At 40.4% G+C, this 17,750-nt stretch overlaps 1 protein-coding gene across 2 annotated transcripts in view; it reads right to left on the reverse strand.

Annotated features, from left to right (window-relative positions):
* The window catches only part of DGKI (diacylglycerol kinase iota), a 461,776-nt gene that overhangs the window by 78,817 nt on the left and 365,209 nt on the right, over positions 1-17,750 (reverse strand). For both annotated transcript variants that reach the window (XM_065884368.1, XM_065884366.1), the window contains 4 exons: positions 17,047-17,091; positions 3,924-3,993; positions 1,436-1,476; positions 198-325 (listed from right to left, as the gene is read on the reverse strand). In XM_065884368.1, coding sequence (XP_065740440.1) covers positions 198-325; positions 1,436-1,476; positions 3,924-3,993; positions 17,047-17,091 — 284 coding nt within the window. The remainder of the gene's footprint in view (positions 1-197; positions 326-1,435; positions 1,477-3,923; positions 3,994-17,046; positions 17,092-17,750) is intronic.

A 17,750-nucleotide genomic window follows, 5' to 3' on the forward strand; every position in this document is an offset into this window, starting at 1 on the left:
AAGAGTAATTCTGCCCAGACATTCATAAGACAGACTTAGAATGGAACCAGCTGTACTACACTCTAAGGAAACACAAGAAAACCTGTATTTCAAAATAGTTTGATTTCATTAGAACTGTCAAGTGCAAGGCCAAACCAGACACGATGTCACCCTGCGGCCAGCTCACCACCACACCACCAAGGAAGAAGCCCACTCACCCGGAGGCTTGCTCCACCACCAGATCAGGCATTCCTGGGGGTGTCCCTGCCTGCTGTGACAACACCATATCTGGGTCCAGAATAAAAATCTCATCTTGAGAAATCTCCATCACAAAGTGCAAATGTTCCTAAGGAAGAAAAAGGAGTCTGTCAGATGACTGATAAGGTGTTCACACCCATCATCTGAAGAATAACAAAACAAAGCATTCTTGGTCTTGAGGAATAATGAAATTTTATGACATAGCAAATGACCACAGTGTATTTTCAGAGGCCTGACCAGTGGGCATCCCTCCGGAAACAACATGGTAGCAAGAGGCTGAGGAAGGGGAGAGTTGAATCCTTCTTGGTTTGGGACTCTGACCAGGATACTGTTAGGTATAACCAGAGATGGTCTTGCCTCTTCTTCTTCCCAAATACTATCAAAGAAGTGACACCCTACATGCAACTTGGTCCAGCATGCATGTACAATGACCTGGACTTCCAGGATCCGGTCAAAGCTAAGTGGCATGGCTAACAACTGGTTTTTTGTGTTTTTTTTTTTTTTTGCAGTACGCAGGCCTCTCACTGTCACGGCCTCTCCCGTTGCGGAGCACAGGCTCCGGACATGCAGGCTCCGGACGCGCAGGCTCAGCGGCCATGGCTCACGGGCCTAGCCGCTCTGCGGCACGTGGGATCTTCCCGGACTGGGGCACGAACCCGTGTCCCCTGCATCGGCAGGCGGACTCTCAACCACCGTGCCACCAGGGAAGCCCTAACAACTGGTTTTATCAATGGATTCCATTCTGTACCTTCTTTTCCAGCGGGAGCACTAGCTATCATTGGGCACAAGCATTTTTTTTTCTCATTACTGAACTCTGGGAAGTGGTGAGTTGAAACCAAGCAACACAGATATACACTTGAGGTCTCAAATTTGCTAATCAGAAATAAAGTTAAAAAGGCATAAAATTTGGCTAGGAAGCAGTAAAAGTAGCAGTGTGAATGAAGATTTGGAGTGCAGGCTGGTGACAACATCTATAAGCCTACCTATCTTCTGGATTCATCTTCAAGGTCAAACCACATCACCTTGAGTCCACAGATCACAAAACATGTGAAGACAAATAACAAGCTCATAGCTGAGACTATGAATACCATTCCAGAATTTGCACACATTTCAGTGTTTTTGTTGAAAAAACAAGTAAAAGATTAGTATAGTTCCTGGGGAGTTTTTCACTTTCACAAATAGGCTCAAGAAAACTTACCTGAGATCTGTCTATTCGATAAAAGCGATCAGCAGAAGTAGCTAGGGAAAAAAAAATGTATACGGCATTCAGAGAGGCCTGTGTTCTGGCACCAGATTTACAACCTACTCGCCTACAATGACAATCAAAAACCTTACATCCCAGTCAGTCCCTAAATCTACTTAGAAAAACTCAAGACTTCACACCTCTGCTGCCGCTATTCCACTGCTCAGGAAGCCCTTCCGCACTACACATGTCTACCTAGACCATGTCTTAACCCATAGAAAACAAACTTATGGTTACCAAAGAGGAAAGGGAGGGAGGGATAAATTAGGAGTTTGGGATTAAAATATAAACACTACTATATGTAAAACAGACAACCAACAAGGACCTACTGTGTAGAACAGGGAACTATACTCAATATCTTGTAATAACGTATAATGGAAAAGAATTTGAAAAAGAACTTATACACATAGGGTTGGCCAAAAAAGTTCATTCGATTAATGAATACATTGTTCAATAAAGTTCTTGGTGAAAATGAAAAATGTCTTATTTGTACTGAAAAGCGAACGAAGTTTTTGGCCAGCCCAATATATGTTATCTGAATTACTTTGCTGTACACCTGAAACTAACACAACATTGTAAATCAACTATATTTCAATAAACTGTTTTTAATAACACATCTTAAGGACCAACTCAAATGCCACCTCTTCTGTGAAACCTTCCTCAGCCCCATCCTCCTTGCCCCAGGTAGAATTTGTTGCTCCTACCTCTATATGCACATTTGCATTTTGTGCATGGTTTATAAAAACTATCTTCACAGAGAACTCTGAGACTAAGATATCTGACTCTTTAAAGATCTGTGTTTCATTTCTTCTTTTATGTCTCAAGATATCAGCACAGAACCCTCAACAGAGCTGGGACTCAATATGTATTTATCAAGTAAATAAAGCTAGGAAAAACAAAAATAAACAACAAAAATACTGTAGGTAGCCTAACTTCCTGAGGAAGTGATTCTCATTTTGGAAAACAGTTTGAAGATGCAGAGCTCGGGACCACCTGTGGTATTAAAGGCATCATTTCACTTTAAAACTGAGTCCCTAAGCCATGTCTGAAGAAAGCTAAAACAGAAAAAACAAAAATTATTTAAGCAACCCTATAAGGGACTTGCCTGCATCTGTAGTTTGAGGGGGGGGAAAAAAAAAACAACTTAATGACAAGCTTTGGGCTTCTAGAAATTAATCTGATTATTATCAATATTCAAAAGAATTATGTCCCTCCTCATTTAAATCTATCTAACAGAGTCCAGTATTATAAACAGATTTTCTACAAAGTACATAGTACTAGAGGGAAAAACTCAAAATGCAAATAATCATTCAAAAATCATAGATATTTAACGAGTAGCTTCTCTCCAAAGGAAATAAGCTAAGAAATAAGACAATCATGGTTCTTGCCCTCATGCTCAGGTAACAGAGTAAAATTTGCCTGAGAAGGACCTTGTCTACTTTGTTCTTTTAACCATGACTGCAATCACCTGTTAAATGTTCTTAACGAAACTATTTCTAGAGTAAAACTAATATCTAGACCATTAACCACACTTGCAATTTTATCTAAGACTGTATATAAAATAGACTATATAGAACAATTCATATACATTTTTGTAATTTTCTTAAATGTAAGTTGTTCCTCTGTGGATTCAGGAAAAACAAATGATTGCGCTTCTCATCACTAGGGAATAAAGGACCTGGAAGAAAAGCAGTATAGATTATCTTCAGAGGCAGCTGTCATTCTCTTATCCACATTTATATCCTTTCAGATGCACACAAAGCTGAACAAAAGAAAGGTCTACAGTGAAAGCTAAATGTCCACACAGACAAGAGAGACACCAGGTAGTAGATACACTGGGAGTATCTAGGCAGGAATGTACTATAAAATGGGTAACTGGATAGAAAAGTGGGATTAGGCAGCATTTAGGGAGACAGAGATGGAAAATGGGCTCATTAACCAATCAGAAGATGACCGTCCTATTATACATTCAATAACAGCAGAGCAGATGTGAACACAACTGAAAATGCCTACCCTTTCACAAAAATTTATACCTCATCCTGAAATGATGGTTTACGGAAAATAATATGGAAGTTCCACAATATGCAAACGACATACCAATTAGTACCCGTCCTCGTGCTTTATGGAATCAATCTACTGGCCTGAAGACAAGTACTCAACACGTTTTTGGAAAAGGGGCATGAAAGGGAAATAGCACCTTGAGCAATTTGATGCTGAGAAGTTCGCCCAGATTAACCAACTTGCTTTGAGGGAGATAACTTCAGGAAAGTGTGTTGCAACACCAGCAAGTTCACATCACTTGAGATGCAAATACCAATCACGTGGAGCCACGTGAAGGGTTTCTAAATAGTCTTTTGGAAAATTAGAGTCCACTCTATCCATCAATACCTTGCCCTTGTGGCTTCCCCAATCCCCACCCCTCCAGGAAATACAGAAAACTCACCATCTAGAAAGCACCACCGTGGGGAGAGTCTCTGAGCTGAGAGCGCCCTTGGGAAGGAGGTTTCGTGGTCCTGGAAAGAGACATACACATCCTGGTGGCTCCATCTGAATGACCTGAGGGGCGTCCCTCACTCCACATTCTGCCCCATCACCTATTTCTAAGAGTGAGCATCCTTTACTACACAAAGCGCTGGTGAGAGATGGAAGCATACTTTTCACTGCGAGGACACACGGGGACTCTGCTTTGAGATGGATGATTTCACATAACGACTCCCATATCAAGCTTCCAGGAGATTTACAATTATTCCATTACACATTCATAAATTATACAACTTGGGACATGTACTTCCTTTGGAGACTCTCTTTCCCTTTATGAAGCTGAGGAACTAGTGGCAGCTGGCTGTCATTTGTATTTCGGTTCTCCACGTAGGTATAAAAATGTCCCCTACTGAAAGAATCTCTGCCGTTAATAATTTTTAAAAACATGAAATGCACATTCTAGTTTACAACACATGGTTTGGAGCATTCTGGCCCTGGCTCATAGCGAAATTGAGATCACTGACAGAAATGGAACAAATGACGAGGGAGGCCAGGTCTCCACGGGAGGACACTGGGAGTTTGACCCTTACGAGAGATTTGAGATGTTCACATTGAAGGAGCATCCTTGGAGTGAGGCTGGGTGTGCGTGATCTTGTGTGTACAGCGGGGGACGGGGGAAGGAAATGGGAAGAACACAGAAGAGATAAGAAGAGAGCGAATCAGGGGTTGCACTGACTTCTCTGGAAGTCTAATCTGCCCCACGTGATCCTCAGGCAAAGCTTCTGCCTAAATCAGTGCTTCTCAAAAGTATGAACACCGGACTAGCAGCATCGGCTGGGAGGTTGTTAGAAACACACATTCCCAGGTGCCACCCCAGATCTACGGAAACCCTGGGGGTGACACTCAGCAATCTTTGAGGTGAGTCTGATGTATGCTAAAGTTTTAGAATCACTGGCCTAAAGTTATGGGGACAAAAAGGTCCGTTATTAGAAATCTTGGGTAGATGGAGTTTTTATATGAATGCATTCTGCCAATTAAATAATTAATAGAGGAAAAGTTGGTCTTACTCAGGACTGGTACCAAGATTTATATGTAGAGATACAGAAGTGATATAGCTATGGATACAGAGATAAATATACAGTCCTCTTTTTTTGAACCAGCTTTGGGCTCAATGAAATCGTGACATGTACCTATTTATATGAGAATTGTGTTTAACATTTTGAGAATTATGTTTTGACACATGTGATATCTTGTGTTTAAAGGAACTTAGGGTTCTTAATGTGTTTTCATAAAACATCTAAAGCGACTAACATGTTTCAGTTTAGTGAGAACTGCAATTATAAATCGAGAAATTCGAAAACGATCTGAAACATTCAGTGGCGACTGTGAGGGCTAATAAACAAAGATGTCAAACAGAAATGTGACTTCCTTCTATAAGAGTAAAGGGACATGAACACCGAGGATACTTTCTGAATTTTGATGTCGAATGTGCTACAGAGACCGCCATGAAAAGTATCAGAATTTCCCTAGGTAAAAATTGACTCTGAAAGAATACAGAAATGCTTGCTTTTTAATTTTGAAAACCGAAAGACTGATAGTGTTATTGCTAGAATATTCAAATTCAGGAATGATGGCTATTACTTAGTTTAATAAAATGCAGGTTGATATACTGCCTCAGCTGCATAACCAGCTTACCACAGGCTGTTAACATAATATTGATATAATTGCATACCTTTTCATGTGTGAGTGTCTGTGTATCTGGAGAGTTTTATGTATGCACCTGACTTATTTTGCTTATTTTTCTGTTCGTTTATTTACTCTGTACCTTGATGCACAAAGCATTTGATATAGCTCAATTTCCTTAAAGGGGTTTTGCTTAAAGAGAATGTTATGTTGGCTCTGTGAAAACATTTTTTAAAGCCATAGAGCTCTTTAAAACACTTCAAATGGGTTCAACAATTCTTGAACTTCCTGCAATTTCCTGTAAATTTGGTGTGTCTATATGTATGTGTATTTTCCACTGCTTTCCATAGATTATCAAAGTGATCTGAGATCCCCAAAAGGTGAAAAAGCTACTAATTTAAATAATCAAAGTTTATATCAGAGGGGATTCAACAAAATTAGAAGATTCTAATCATTAAAATGCCTTAATGACATCCAGACTTACAAAAATAGGAATGACTATTTCAAAGGTACTGAAATACCTTTAGAGTAAGTATCAAACACCTGAAGCTCTCTGAGCAGCTGACTTTTCTCCTACCATCTACTCTACTATTCTTCCTGAACCTCTTTTCTGGGATCTAAAAGCAAGCCGTAAATGAAGAATTGCAGCCTTGAGAATTTAAGTAAACTCACAGAAGTATCCAGATATTAAGTGGTAGAGTTATAATTCAAATACAGGCCTCTCTTACCACAGAAGCCATAATCTTAAATCCCAGGTTTATGGCTTCTAAAGGAATTACTATCATTTGGGGTTTTGAAGGATGGATGGGGTTTGCATAGGTCAAGTTTGAGAGAAGTTTTTTTTTTTTTTTTTTTTTAACTCAACTCAAGCAAAAACATGAGGAAAGCAAAAGAAAGGATGACCTTAATGGTTATGAAGACTTCTTCTGACTCTGGTGTTGAAGAATTTTCCATAGCTTCAGCTTTTGTTAACTGTTAAACTAATCTTCAGTATTTCTTAACAGGCAGTTCACTGCCTGGTAACTCGGAATTTTTCTTCCCTCAAATTCCCCAGCCATGTTACTACCTACTCTCTACCCCCATGTACCCATCTGCTTAAGAATCCCCTAGAAATATGGTAATCCATGGGAACAACGGAGACAGTGAGTCCAGAGACAAGGAACTGAGACTACATTCATGTAAAGAAAATTCTGATTATAGAGTTTAGATAGCTTCACTGTATGTATTATGGGACTGCAATTAGAAACTCTATACAAGTGTGGCGGATATTAACAGATGGCTTAGCATGTGATAGTTACAATTCTGCCACAACTTTATATTCAAATCTGTACAATGATGCTTATTGCAACATTGTTTTTTCAGGCGGAAACTGTATACAACATAAATGTCTATCCACAGAGATAAGGTTAAATCTATATCATGAAACAGAGGAGCAGTTTTAAAAGACTGAGTTATAGCTTCATGTATTAGCAAGACAATGTCCATGGTATATTACTGTTAAAAATAAATTGTGGTATAATATGTATAGTGAGTGCATAAGAAATGTAAATCCATTTTTTTTTTCAAAAACCAACAAAACCCCATATGTGTATGATGTACATCTATGTGTGTAACTTTGTATCAATGTGGAGAAAGGTACAAAAGGGTACACACCAGAAAGGTACTGTCATAAGGTCTACTTTGGGTGGGCAGTTAAAAACCAAGCAGAAGTCTAGAATTACGTGCAACCGGAAAACTAAGATAAGCCAGGATTATAAAACCTGGCAGACTTCATGACACAAGTAGCTAATGAAAGTCAAGAGAAATACCTTGAGAAATGTCTCTAAGAGGCACATGAAAAGATGCTCAAAATCACTAATTATTAGAGAAATGCAAATCAAAACTACAATGAGATATCACCTCACACCAGTCAGAATGGCCATCATTAAAAAGTCTGCAGCTTCAGACTATACTACAAAGCAACAGTAATCAAGACAGTATGGTACTGGCACAAAAACAGAAAGATAGATCAGTGGAACAGGATAGAAAGCCCAGAGATAAACCCACGCACATATGGACACCTTATCTTTGATAAAGGAGGCAGGAATGTACAGTGGAGAAAGGACAGCCTCTTCAATAAATGGTGCTGGGAAAACTGGACAGGTACATGTAAAAGTATGAGATTAGATCACTCCCTAACACCATACACAAAAATAAGCTCAAAATGGATTAAAGACCTAAATGTAAGGCCAGAAACTATCAAACTCTTAGAGGAAAACATAGGAAGAACACTCTATGACATAAATCACAGCAAGATCCTTTCTGACCCACCTCCTAGAGTAATGGAAATAAAAACAAAAATAAACAAATGGGACCTAATGAAACTTCAAAGCTTTTGCACAGCAAAGGAAACCATAATCAAGACCAAAAGACAACCCTCAGAATGGGAGAAAACATTTGCAAATGAAGCAACTGACAAAGGATTAATCTCCAAAATTTACAAGCAGCTCATGCAGCTCAATAACAAAAAAACAAACAACCCCATCCAAAAATGGGCAGAAGACCTAAACAGACATTTCTCCAAAGAAGATATACAGAATGCCAACAAACACATGAAAGAATGCTCAACATCATTAATCATTAGAGAAATGCAAATCAAAACTACAATGAGATATCATCTCACACCAGTCAGAATGGCCATCATCAAAAAATCTAGAAACAATAAATGCTGGAGAGGGTGTGGAGAAAAGGGGACACTCTTGCACTGCTGGTGGGAATGTGAACTGGTTCAGCCACTATGGAGAACAGTATGGAGGTTCCTTAAAAAACTACAAATAGAATTACCATATGACCCAGCAATCCCACTACTTGGCATATACCCTGAGAAAACCAAAATTCAAAAAGAGTCATGTACCAAAATGTTCATTGCAGCTCTATTTACAATAGCCCGGAGATGGAAAGAACCTAAGCGCCCATCATCGGACGAATGGATAAAGAAGATGTGGCACATATACACAATGGAATATTACTCAGCCTTAAAAAGAAATGAAATTGAGTTATTTGTAATGAGATGGATAGACCTAGAGTCTGTCATACAGAGTGAAGTAAGTCAGAAAGACAAAGACAAATACCGTATGCTAACACATATATATGGAATTTAAGGGGAAAAAATGTCATGAAGAACCTAGGGATAAGACAGGAATAGAGGCGCAGACCTACTGGAGAACGGACTTGAGGATATGGGGAGGGGGAAGGGTGAGTTTTGACAGGGCGAGAAAGAGTCATGGACATATACACACTAACAAACGTAGTAAGGTAGATAGCTAGGGGGAAGCAGCCGCAAGGCACAGGGATATTAGCTCGGGGCTTTGGGACAGCCTGGAGGGGTGGGAGGGGGAGAGTGGGAGGGAGGGAGACGCAAGAGGGAAGACACATGGGAGCACATGTATATGTATAGCTGATTCACTTTGTTATAAATCAGAAACTAACACACTATTGTAAAGCAATTATACCTCAATAAAGATGTTAAAAAAAAAAAAAAAAGTCTGCAGACAATAAATGCTGGAGAGGGTGTGGAGGAAATAGAACCCTCCTACACTGTTGGTGAGAATGTAAATTGGTACGGCCGCTATGGAGAACAGTATGGAAGCTCCTTAAAAAACTAAAAACAGAGCTACCATATGACCCAGCAATCCCACTCGTGGGCATACATCCGGAGAAAAACATGGTTTGAAAGGGTACATGCACCCCAATGTTCACTGCAGCACTGTTTACAATAGCCAAGACATGGAAGCACCCTAAATGTCCACTGACAGATGAATGGATAAAGAAGATGTGGTACGCATATACAATGGAATATTACTCAGCCATTAAAAAGAATGAAATAATGCCATTTGCAGCAACACGGATGGACCTGGAGATTATCATACTAAGTGAAGTAAGTCAGACAGAGAAAGACAAGTGTCATATGATATTGCTTATATGTGGAATCTAAAAAAAAAGTTACAAATGAACCTATTTACAAAACAGAAATAGACTCATAGACCTAGAGAACAAACTTATGGTTACCAGGTGGGAAGGGTCGGGGGAGGGATAGATTGGGAGTTTGGGACTGACATGGGATTGACACACTGCTATATTTAAAATAAAATGACTTTCCATGAAAAAAAAAAAGAGAAATACCTTGAGGACCTTAATATCAAAGATGAATGTATACTGGGTGGATTAAAAGTAGAGCAGGAATGAAGCAGATTGTCAAAAAGGAATTCGCAATAACCCAAAGCCAAGATCTGTAAACTTCTTTATACTCTGATGGTACCAACTAATGACAACCGCAGAGATGATGAGAGTCTTCTGTACTCCTGTAACTCCTGCAGATCGTCTACCTATACCCGTTTCTCCTACTCAAAAAAGAGAATCAGAATACACGCGAGTGGTAGTGATGTTAGTATAGAGGTTAAGGAAAAACTTGCTGTGGTGTTGCCTTAACTCACATTGCTAACACACTGTAGGTATTACAGCAGGTAACCTGTGTCCTCACAGAGGGCCTGGCACACAGGTAGAGTGGGTGACCCTGGCGTTAAGAAATCCTGGATTCAGGGGCAGCAGGAGGGTGACCAGCAGCACAGTGCAGACCAGGGGTCAGACTTGAGCAGGAAAAGGGGATATAAGGAAACAAAATAGCCCCTAGCAGGAGGTCAAGGCTGGCCCCCAGGATTTCATGGGGCCATGGATCCATAGCCTCATGGACCCACTACGATGGACACGGCAACATCCTTGCCAGTGACAGTGAAAAGAATGGCCAGACATATGTTTGCTTTGTGAATGCTGCACGTTAAAGTCAATGTACAAAGACAATTTCTGATGGAGCCAGAAAACAATCTCAAAAATATGCACCTTTCAACAGTATCTGACTGTAGACACTTAAGAAATGTGATCGTGTGAAACAGCTACATTTCAGGAGAGTCACATAACCCCCTGAGCTGTGCCACTAACAATCACATCAACAGCCTTCAGTACCAGTTTAGGGCTTCTCGTCTCCTCAGTCCGCTCAAACTGCATAATCAAATCAATGATTCATCAAAGAGATAAGATACTTGACTTGCTCATTTTGTGACCTTTTATTTTTCTTCATATAAATGGTATGATTTAGAGGAATGCAACTCTCATTGCTCTACAGTGTAGGCAGAATGATATAACCTTGGACATAACCATGCTCCTTTCTATCTTCTAAAATTGCATGCTCTTTAAATAAACAATATTAACAAAACTACGCCTTTCAAAAATCCCTGATATGTGCATTTTCTCTCTTGATGTATGCTAATGGAAAATCTGTTTCTCATGCTAAAAATATAGCATGCACAAAAGCAAACCTGATATTTCTTATATATATTTTTGAAAGTCAACTGGCATGAATTACATGTAATTGATAGGGAAATTATGTGAACCACATATGCCAAACTTGCCCTCAATTTACATTCAATTACTCAGAGCTGATGCACACATAGTTTAATGATTGCACAGCCGCCCCATTATACACTCCAGTAGGTTATCCAATTAAGCAATATTCACCTAGCATTTAACTACACCTTTACTGCGAATGAAATTCTTTTTCTTTCATAAAATTTAGGGAAGATGTATGCAGAGGCAAATTAGAGGTTCCTTTGAATTGGCAATCTCTGCTTCACTGAACAATGTCTACTCAATAATCACTACTTTTAAATGTCTATGTATAGATCCAAATTTCTTATGTATCCATCCAAATTTCTCCTCTGCCTGCCTCGATATTTTCTGCACTCAACCCATCTATTCAATCATTTTTTTTCTCTCTTTCCATCACCAAGTTGTATATCAATATCTCTTCATTGTTAGTGAATAGACCATCAGGGATGATTAGAAATGTGCATTTATGCATCTGTGTCCAACTACAATCCCACTTAATGGACTTGCTACTGTTTTGTTTTGTCTTTCAAAACTCTCACTCTTCAAACCTCCTCCTTTACCACCCACGACTCCTGCAGGAGAAGAATGTGCAGAAATGGAATAGCCATTACCAACCCAGCTTTGAAAGATGAAGAAACAGTGATGGTGTGGTACAAGATGGAAATGAGAGAGATTCCAACATTTTCAAGAGCCCTCTTCTGGTGAGAAAGTCTTCCATTAACAACAACAACAGATGTGTGTGTGTGTGTGTGTGTGTGTGTGTGTGTGTTAGCTGTCTTGCCTTCACTTGTAACAGCAAACAGACCTGGCCCCAGGCAAGTCTTAATTCTCCATTTGAGCCATTTCTGACAGTTTTGATCTAGCCCCCCGCAAAAAACAACATGCACCAAATTTCCTAGCTAACTCCTAGCTAACAAGATAGAGTAATTCCCAGGGGGACTCCCTTGAACTTGTTTCCACCCATCCATTCAGACTCTTCTAGAATCCAGAAAACAAATTAAGGAGGAAGAGATTTCAGATAATAGAGAGAGATGAATAAGGGCAGCCAATATGAAGGGAAGGAGAATAAATCAAATATCTGTGGGCACATGCTGTTTGCCTAGGACTAGACAGAGCTCTGATGGACTGTAACACGGACCTATCCTCCAGGAGAAGAGCATGTACTCAGGGAAGAAAAAAAAGAGATGAAAGGATGAATAAATGGCTGTAGACTCAGATCTGATCAAGAGTGTTTTCTTGTGAAAGTGAAAGATATCTGTAAAGGCTCTAAAGGAAGAAAGAACTTTTTGAAACTGTTATATCTACTGTGAAACATTCCACCCATTCTAGTGTTATTCTAAGTAAATGAATTTTTTTTTTTTTTTTGCAGTACGCGGGCCTCTCACTGTTGTGGCCTCTCCCGTTGTGGAGCACAGGTTCCGGACGCGCAGGCTCAGCGGCCATAGCTCACGGGCCCAACCGCTCCGCGGCATGTGGGATCTTCCCGGACCGGGGCACGAACCCGTGTCCCCTGCATCGGCAGGCGGACTCTCAACCACTGTGCCACCAGGGAAGCCCTAAGTAAATGAATTCTTAAAGTGGAGGAATCACCTGAATAGATCCATTTTCACCTATTATTGAGTCCTACTGTATTTATTAACACCTCAAAGTATTAGCTCATTCTGTGTGCCAACTACGTTGTACCCTATAGAAACGGGGAAACCCTGAGTGTCTACAACACCCCTAACTGTTCCTGGTCCCATTGCTCCACCATATCCACAGATACGTCTTTCTACTTCCTTTATTCCTCCTGCTGTTCTTCCCACTTTCTTTCTTCCTCTAGCACTTCCTCATCTGCCTGGTCCCCAGTCATGCCCTGAGAGCCATCAGAATGACTCAGGATTTCTTAAACCCATCACGACTGACATTTGGGGGGCTAGATAACTCTCTGTTGTAGGGGACTGTCCTGTGCATTGTGACATGTTTAGCAGCATCCCTGACCTCTACTCAATAGATTCCAGTAGTACCATGTCCCCTAGTCATGACAAACAAAAATGTCCAAATTGCCCAATGTCCCATATGAGGGGCAAATCTCCCCCAGTTGACAATCACTAGAATGGTTGAATCTGCCTCTATTCCTTAGTAACTTTATGACCTGGAGTTAAGAAGGGACATAAAGAAGTCCAGGGAGGGAGCAGAGAAGGAATAATTTCATAGTAGGTGGCTTCAGGAAGCATCTTCATTAAATAGGTATGCAGAGTCCAATTTCCCTATGAATTCTAGTTTATTTGCCAAGCTCAAGAGTATCCCGAATCTGCAAGCACAGTGCATTTTGCTTGTCAAGTTATAACTTATCAGTTACGGGTTACATGAGATGCATTAGGATGGAGGGGCCTTAGTGTTTTGACCTCAGAGATGGCACAGGCAGGAATATTCAGCAAGCTATAAATATCCAGCATATTCTTGTATAACCTATTATGCCTTGTTAGGTTAATACAAGGTGTCATTTTTGAGACCCAGTACTTTGTTGGCAATTCACTATGAATTTGGGAAAGGAAGAATCCAAAGCAAAGAAATGCGTAAATGGCTGGGAAATGCCATATGGCTCACTAATAAGGTGTCTTGGGCACTTGTACACCTTTCCAAATGCTGATTTTCTCTTGAGTTTCTTCCAGCCTTAGAAAACCATCAGCTAAAATCCCAACTGCAAATTAGTGAGCCCACTGGAATTTCTCAAGTTTTTAAACTTACTGGTATTTATTCATTCCATCACAGTTGATTCTCAAGTATATTTAGCTCCATTGCATGCATAAGAAAGGTCATTAAAAAGCATTTAAGGCTTTTTGCTGTCCATGTTTCTTACAGGTCTTTCTCCTAATCACCCTCTAACTCTCACTGACGCAGAGATGCTGATATTACCAGTTTCTGCATCAGGAAACACAAGATCTAGTGCTAAATTTCCTGCCAGTTGGTTTTGTCACTTTCTACATAAAACTAATACACCTCCCCCATGTATTTTATACGTACCCTCGGGCAAATATAGAAATCAGTCTATGTCATCTCAGCTTCTCCACACCATCTGACACATTTCATTACTTCTTCCTTTTTTGAAACACATTTCAATTTTGGTTTTCATGATACCACCTTCTCCTGGATTTCCAGCTGCCCATCTGTTTCCGTGACCCTTTTGGACTGACTGTTCTCTTAAACTTGTGCTCTTCTTCACCACTCACTAGACAGATATGACAATGGGCCCTTTTCTTTCTTTTCTTTCTTTTTTTTTTTTTTGCTGTACGCGGGCCTCTCACTATTGTAGCCTCTCCTGTTGCAGAGCAACAGGCTCCGGACGCGCAGTCTCAGCGACCATGGCTCACGGGCCCAGCCGCTCCGCGGCATGTGGGATCTTCCTGGACCGGGGCACGAACCCGTGTCCCCCGCATTGGCAGGCAGACTCTCAACCACTGTACCACCAGGGAAGCCCTGGGCCCTTTTCTTTATGCAAACTCTCCCTGAGTGAACTCCAGCCCCATAGTTTCAACTAAATACCATTCATTTGCTAATGACCCTCAGATTTCTATGTCGAGGCCTCAATTTTTTCAATAAGCTTTGAAAGTCATACATCCAATTTTCTACTCACCAAAACCTCTTGCATCTAATAGGCATATTAAAATTGCTATAGCCAAAAAAGAACTCTGTATTCACCATCCCTCCAACTCATTCCTTGTCCTGTCTGCCCAAGATCCCAGCCAAATGGGAAAGTTTATATCCCCTCACTCCTTACCTCAACCAGCTCTCTGTCGCTCTGCTTAGGAAATTTCCTCACCACCCTCTCCCTACTCTCAGACCATGTTAATTCAAACACTGTCTCCCTCAGTTAAACGTCCTGCTTAATGCGCAGTTCTGGGGTGTCCCTAGACCTCTTGTTCCAACCTTCTCTTAATACCCAAAAGGCTCCTGCTTGTTCTAATTCTTCAAGGAGGGGTGTGGGGCGAAGTAACACTCCTGAAACTCATCTTTGATCGCTGCATTGGTTATCCTATGTGGTCAGTGCACAAACCTTTTGTGCACTGACCACATAGGATAAATGTCACTTTTGAAGTGACATTTATAATGCAGCAGTTTTGACACCAGGGTTTGACCTTACTGCAAATAAACAAAAAACAGAAAGATTTTGATACGGATAAGTACCATTAATCCTTCTGCATGTTTTTATTAACAAATAATCAATAAGATAAATATCCTTATCATATTCTAGAGTCTCAACCATCCCCTGATATCTGTGGATATGTACAAACATGGCATAAAGAAAACATGGTAGAAAATATCCCTATATCAAAACTCTTAAGCCAAAATGACTACATTGAATAAGCCGGGATAATAAAGAAATGTATCAGTTTCATAAAACTAATCAGAATAAATGTTTTAGATACTTCGGTTCAACTGCAAAGGTTTAAAATGTCCATGTGTAAAAATTAAAAATTCTACAAAAGAAGACCCTTGAAATCTTATAGCTACCAGTGCCAATCTTAAAGGGTGGAAATCAGCTCTGACTTTAAAAATACTATACTTTAAAAAATAAAATGACACCTAGATAGTGGCTCCAGGTAAATATGCAAATAATGGATACAAGAAATGTTGTGCTCTATCTAAAAAATAAAGTAGAAATTTATCTTCTAATGGTTGGTAAAAAAAACAGTCCGAGAGGCAGACTTTATTTTCTCATTGTAAACACACCCTAAGTGAATTATCATCCTTTCTATTGCAGCCAGATGGAAGACAGGACTCTGGAATAGTGGGGTACTTTGAGCAATAAACATACAAACAAGAACACCAGGCCATTTTTGTCATCCAGCCCCAGGACAGTCAGGCTGCTGTGACTGAGGGTACAGGCTATCGACTGGCAGGGGAAGAAAGTCACCTAGAGGCTACAAGGCACAGAGGTTTTTTTTTTTAATAGTTGTTTTTTGCTGTTTTGGCAAAAGGATGTTTAACTAGGGGTTTCAGGTGTAGTGTAATAGACACCAAAACCCAAAGTGAGGTGCTGCCAGATTTAGACATTTTAAGTCCTTCCCCCACATGGAGGGAGGTAGAGAGGGTCTAGGAGAAGATTTATTTGGAGGGTGTCATTAGCATGCTGTGACTCCCCCACACCCCTCCTAGGTGGCAAGGGTACTGGGCTTCTCAGAGAGAAGGGCTTTTTATGGGACAACTCAGACAGCTTTGCATGCGCCTCTTACAGTTTGGGGTGATGCTGTGCATTGGTATCTAAATCATGCCTGGAAAATCTAATGGGAAGAGGATGGCTGGAGAGGCTTGTACCGCACAGTAAGGGTGGGAAAGCGGGGAAGAGACCGCACTCCCAAAGAGTGTTGGGGCAAAGGGTAACTGAGCGTTCTCCCAGGAACCAGATGTGGGTTATTAGAGAGAGGCAGGCTGGGTTTATTGGATCCTGTCCAAGAGATCAGGATGGGACAAACAGATTGCATTTTAGAAAGTTGGTTTCATGGTTGCAGAAGCAGGGAATTTACTTTCCTGGATGTGAATGAGAAACACACGGCCCCGGTTGCTACTGGCAGCCATCTTGGACCAGGGAAACATCTTGTGCAGAGGTGAAATGTGACAAAAAACGGAGAACAGAGCAGAAAAACCAACAGAACACAAAATCCACCCTGCATCTGAACTTTGTGCTGATGTGAACCAACAGACTCCCTGTCAAGCTAGTTTGAGTTGAGTTTTCTAGTATTTGGCACTGAAAGCCCTTCATTTTATAATCTTTCCTAAATGATCTGGGAGAACAGCCACAGCCCAAGTTTGCACTAGACTAGGACTGTCCATTTTGCAGGAAAATGCAAAATAATCAGAATGCCAACTTCATCTTGGTTCTTGGAGTGAACTCTATCCCTAGGGGAGGATGTGGACTCTAATCCAAATGAGACATTAATTGACAGATGGACTTCTTTTGGATGGAATGTAAGAAACAAGGAGAGTCAATTATATGTTACCTGGTAATGAACTCTGTGGGAGCCAGAAGAAACTGACTGTAGGTCCTAATGAGAAAATGGAAAAAAAATAACCCATACACCTTAAGATTAGTTTGAACAAACTGCCTCAACTCCATCAACTAAACGCCCAATTTTATAGTATTAAGCCCATCTGGAAAGCATCTTACTCTCCCCAGTCCCCTAAGGTTAAACAAAGAAGATAATGCCAAAAATAATAAAAGCACACCCAGTTGGACTAAGAGAAGAAAGGTCATTTAGCTATTGAAACTTATAAATCCTAAATAGCGTTTAGAGGTGAGTGATATAATTTCAAGGATAGAGAAGACCAAAAGTAAAAGACAGGCGATTTTGTTGTAATAAATGGGGATCCTAGTTAACTTGCACCTGAACTTTTGGTTTGTGCAGTAAGCTACTTAAGCCCCCTTAGGCACTTAGGAAGCATTTATTTATCTAAGACCAAAAACATACTGTCATGATAATTGTGTTTATACTGACAAGTTGCTTGGCAAACACAGGATTTCACAGACTGAAAAGAAAAAATCACTGTCCAGCTCTGCATTATCACGAAGTGCAAATTAACAGGGTTGAAATTCATGAGGCTTTACTGGAAGATTCTGAGAGCCAGGCTCCCTTTATAAAGTTTTATAACTAAATTGTCATCACTGTCATGTCCTGCAGGCTTCCTTGTTAACGAGCATAGTGAT

Source organism: Phocoena phocoena, chromosome 9 (assembly GCF_963924675.1).
Source record: "Phocoena phocoena chromosome 9, mPhoPho1.1, whole genome shotgun sequence".
NCBI classification, from domain to species: domain Eukaryota; kingdom Metazoa; phylum Chordata; class Mammalia; order Artiodactyla; family Phocoenidae; genus Phocoena; species Phocoena phocoena.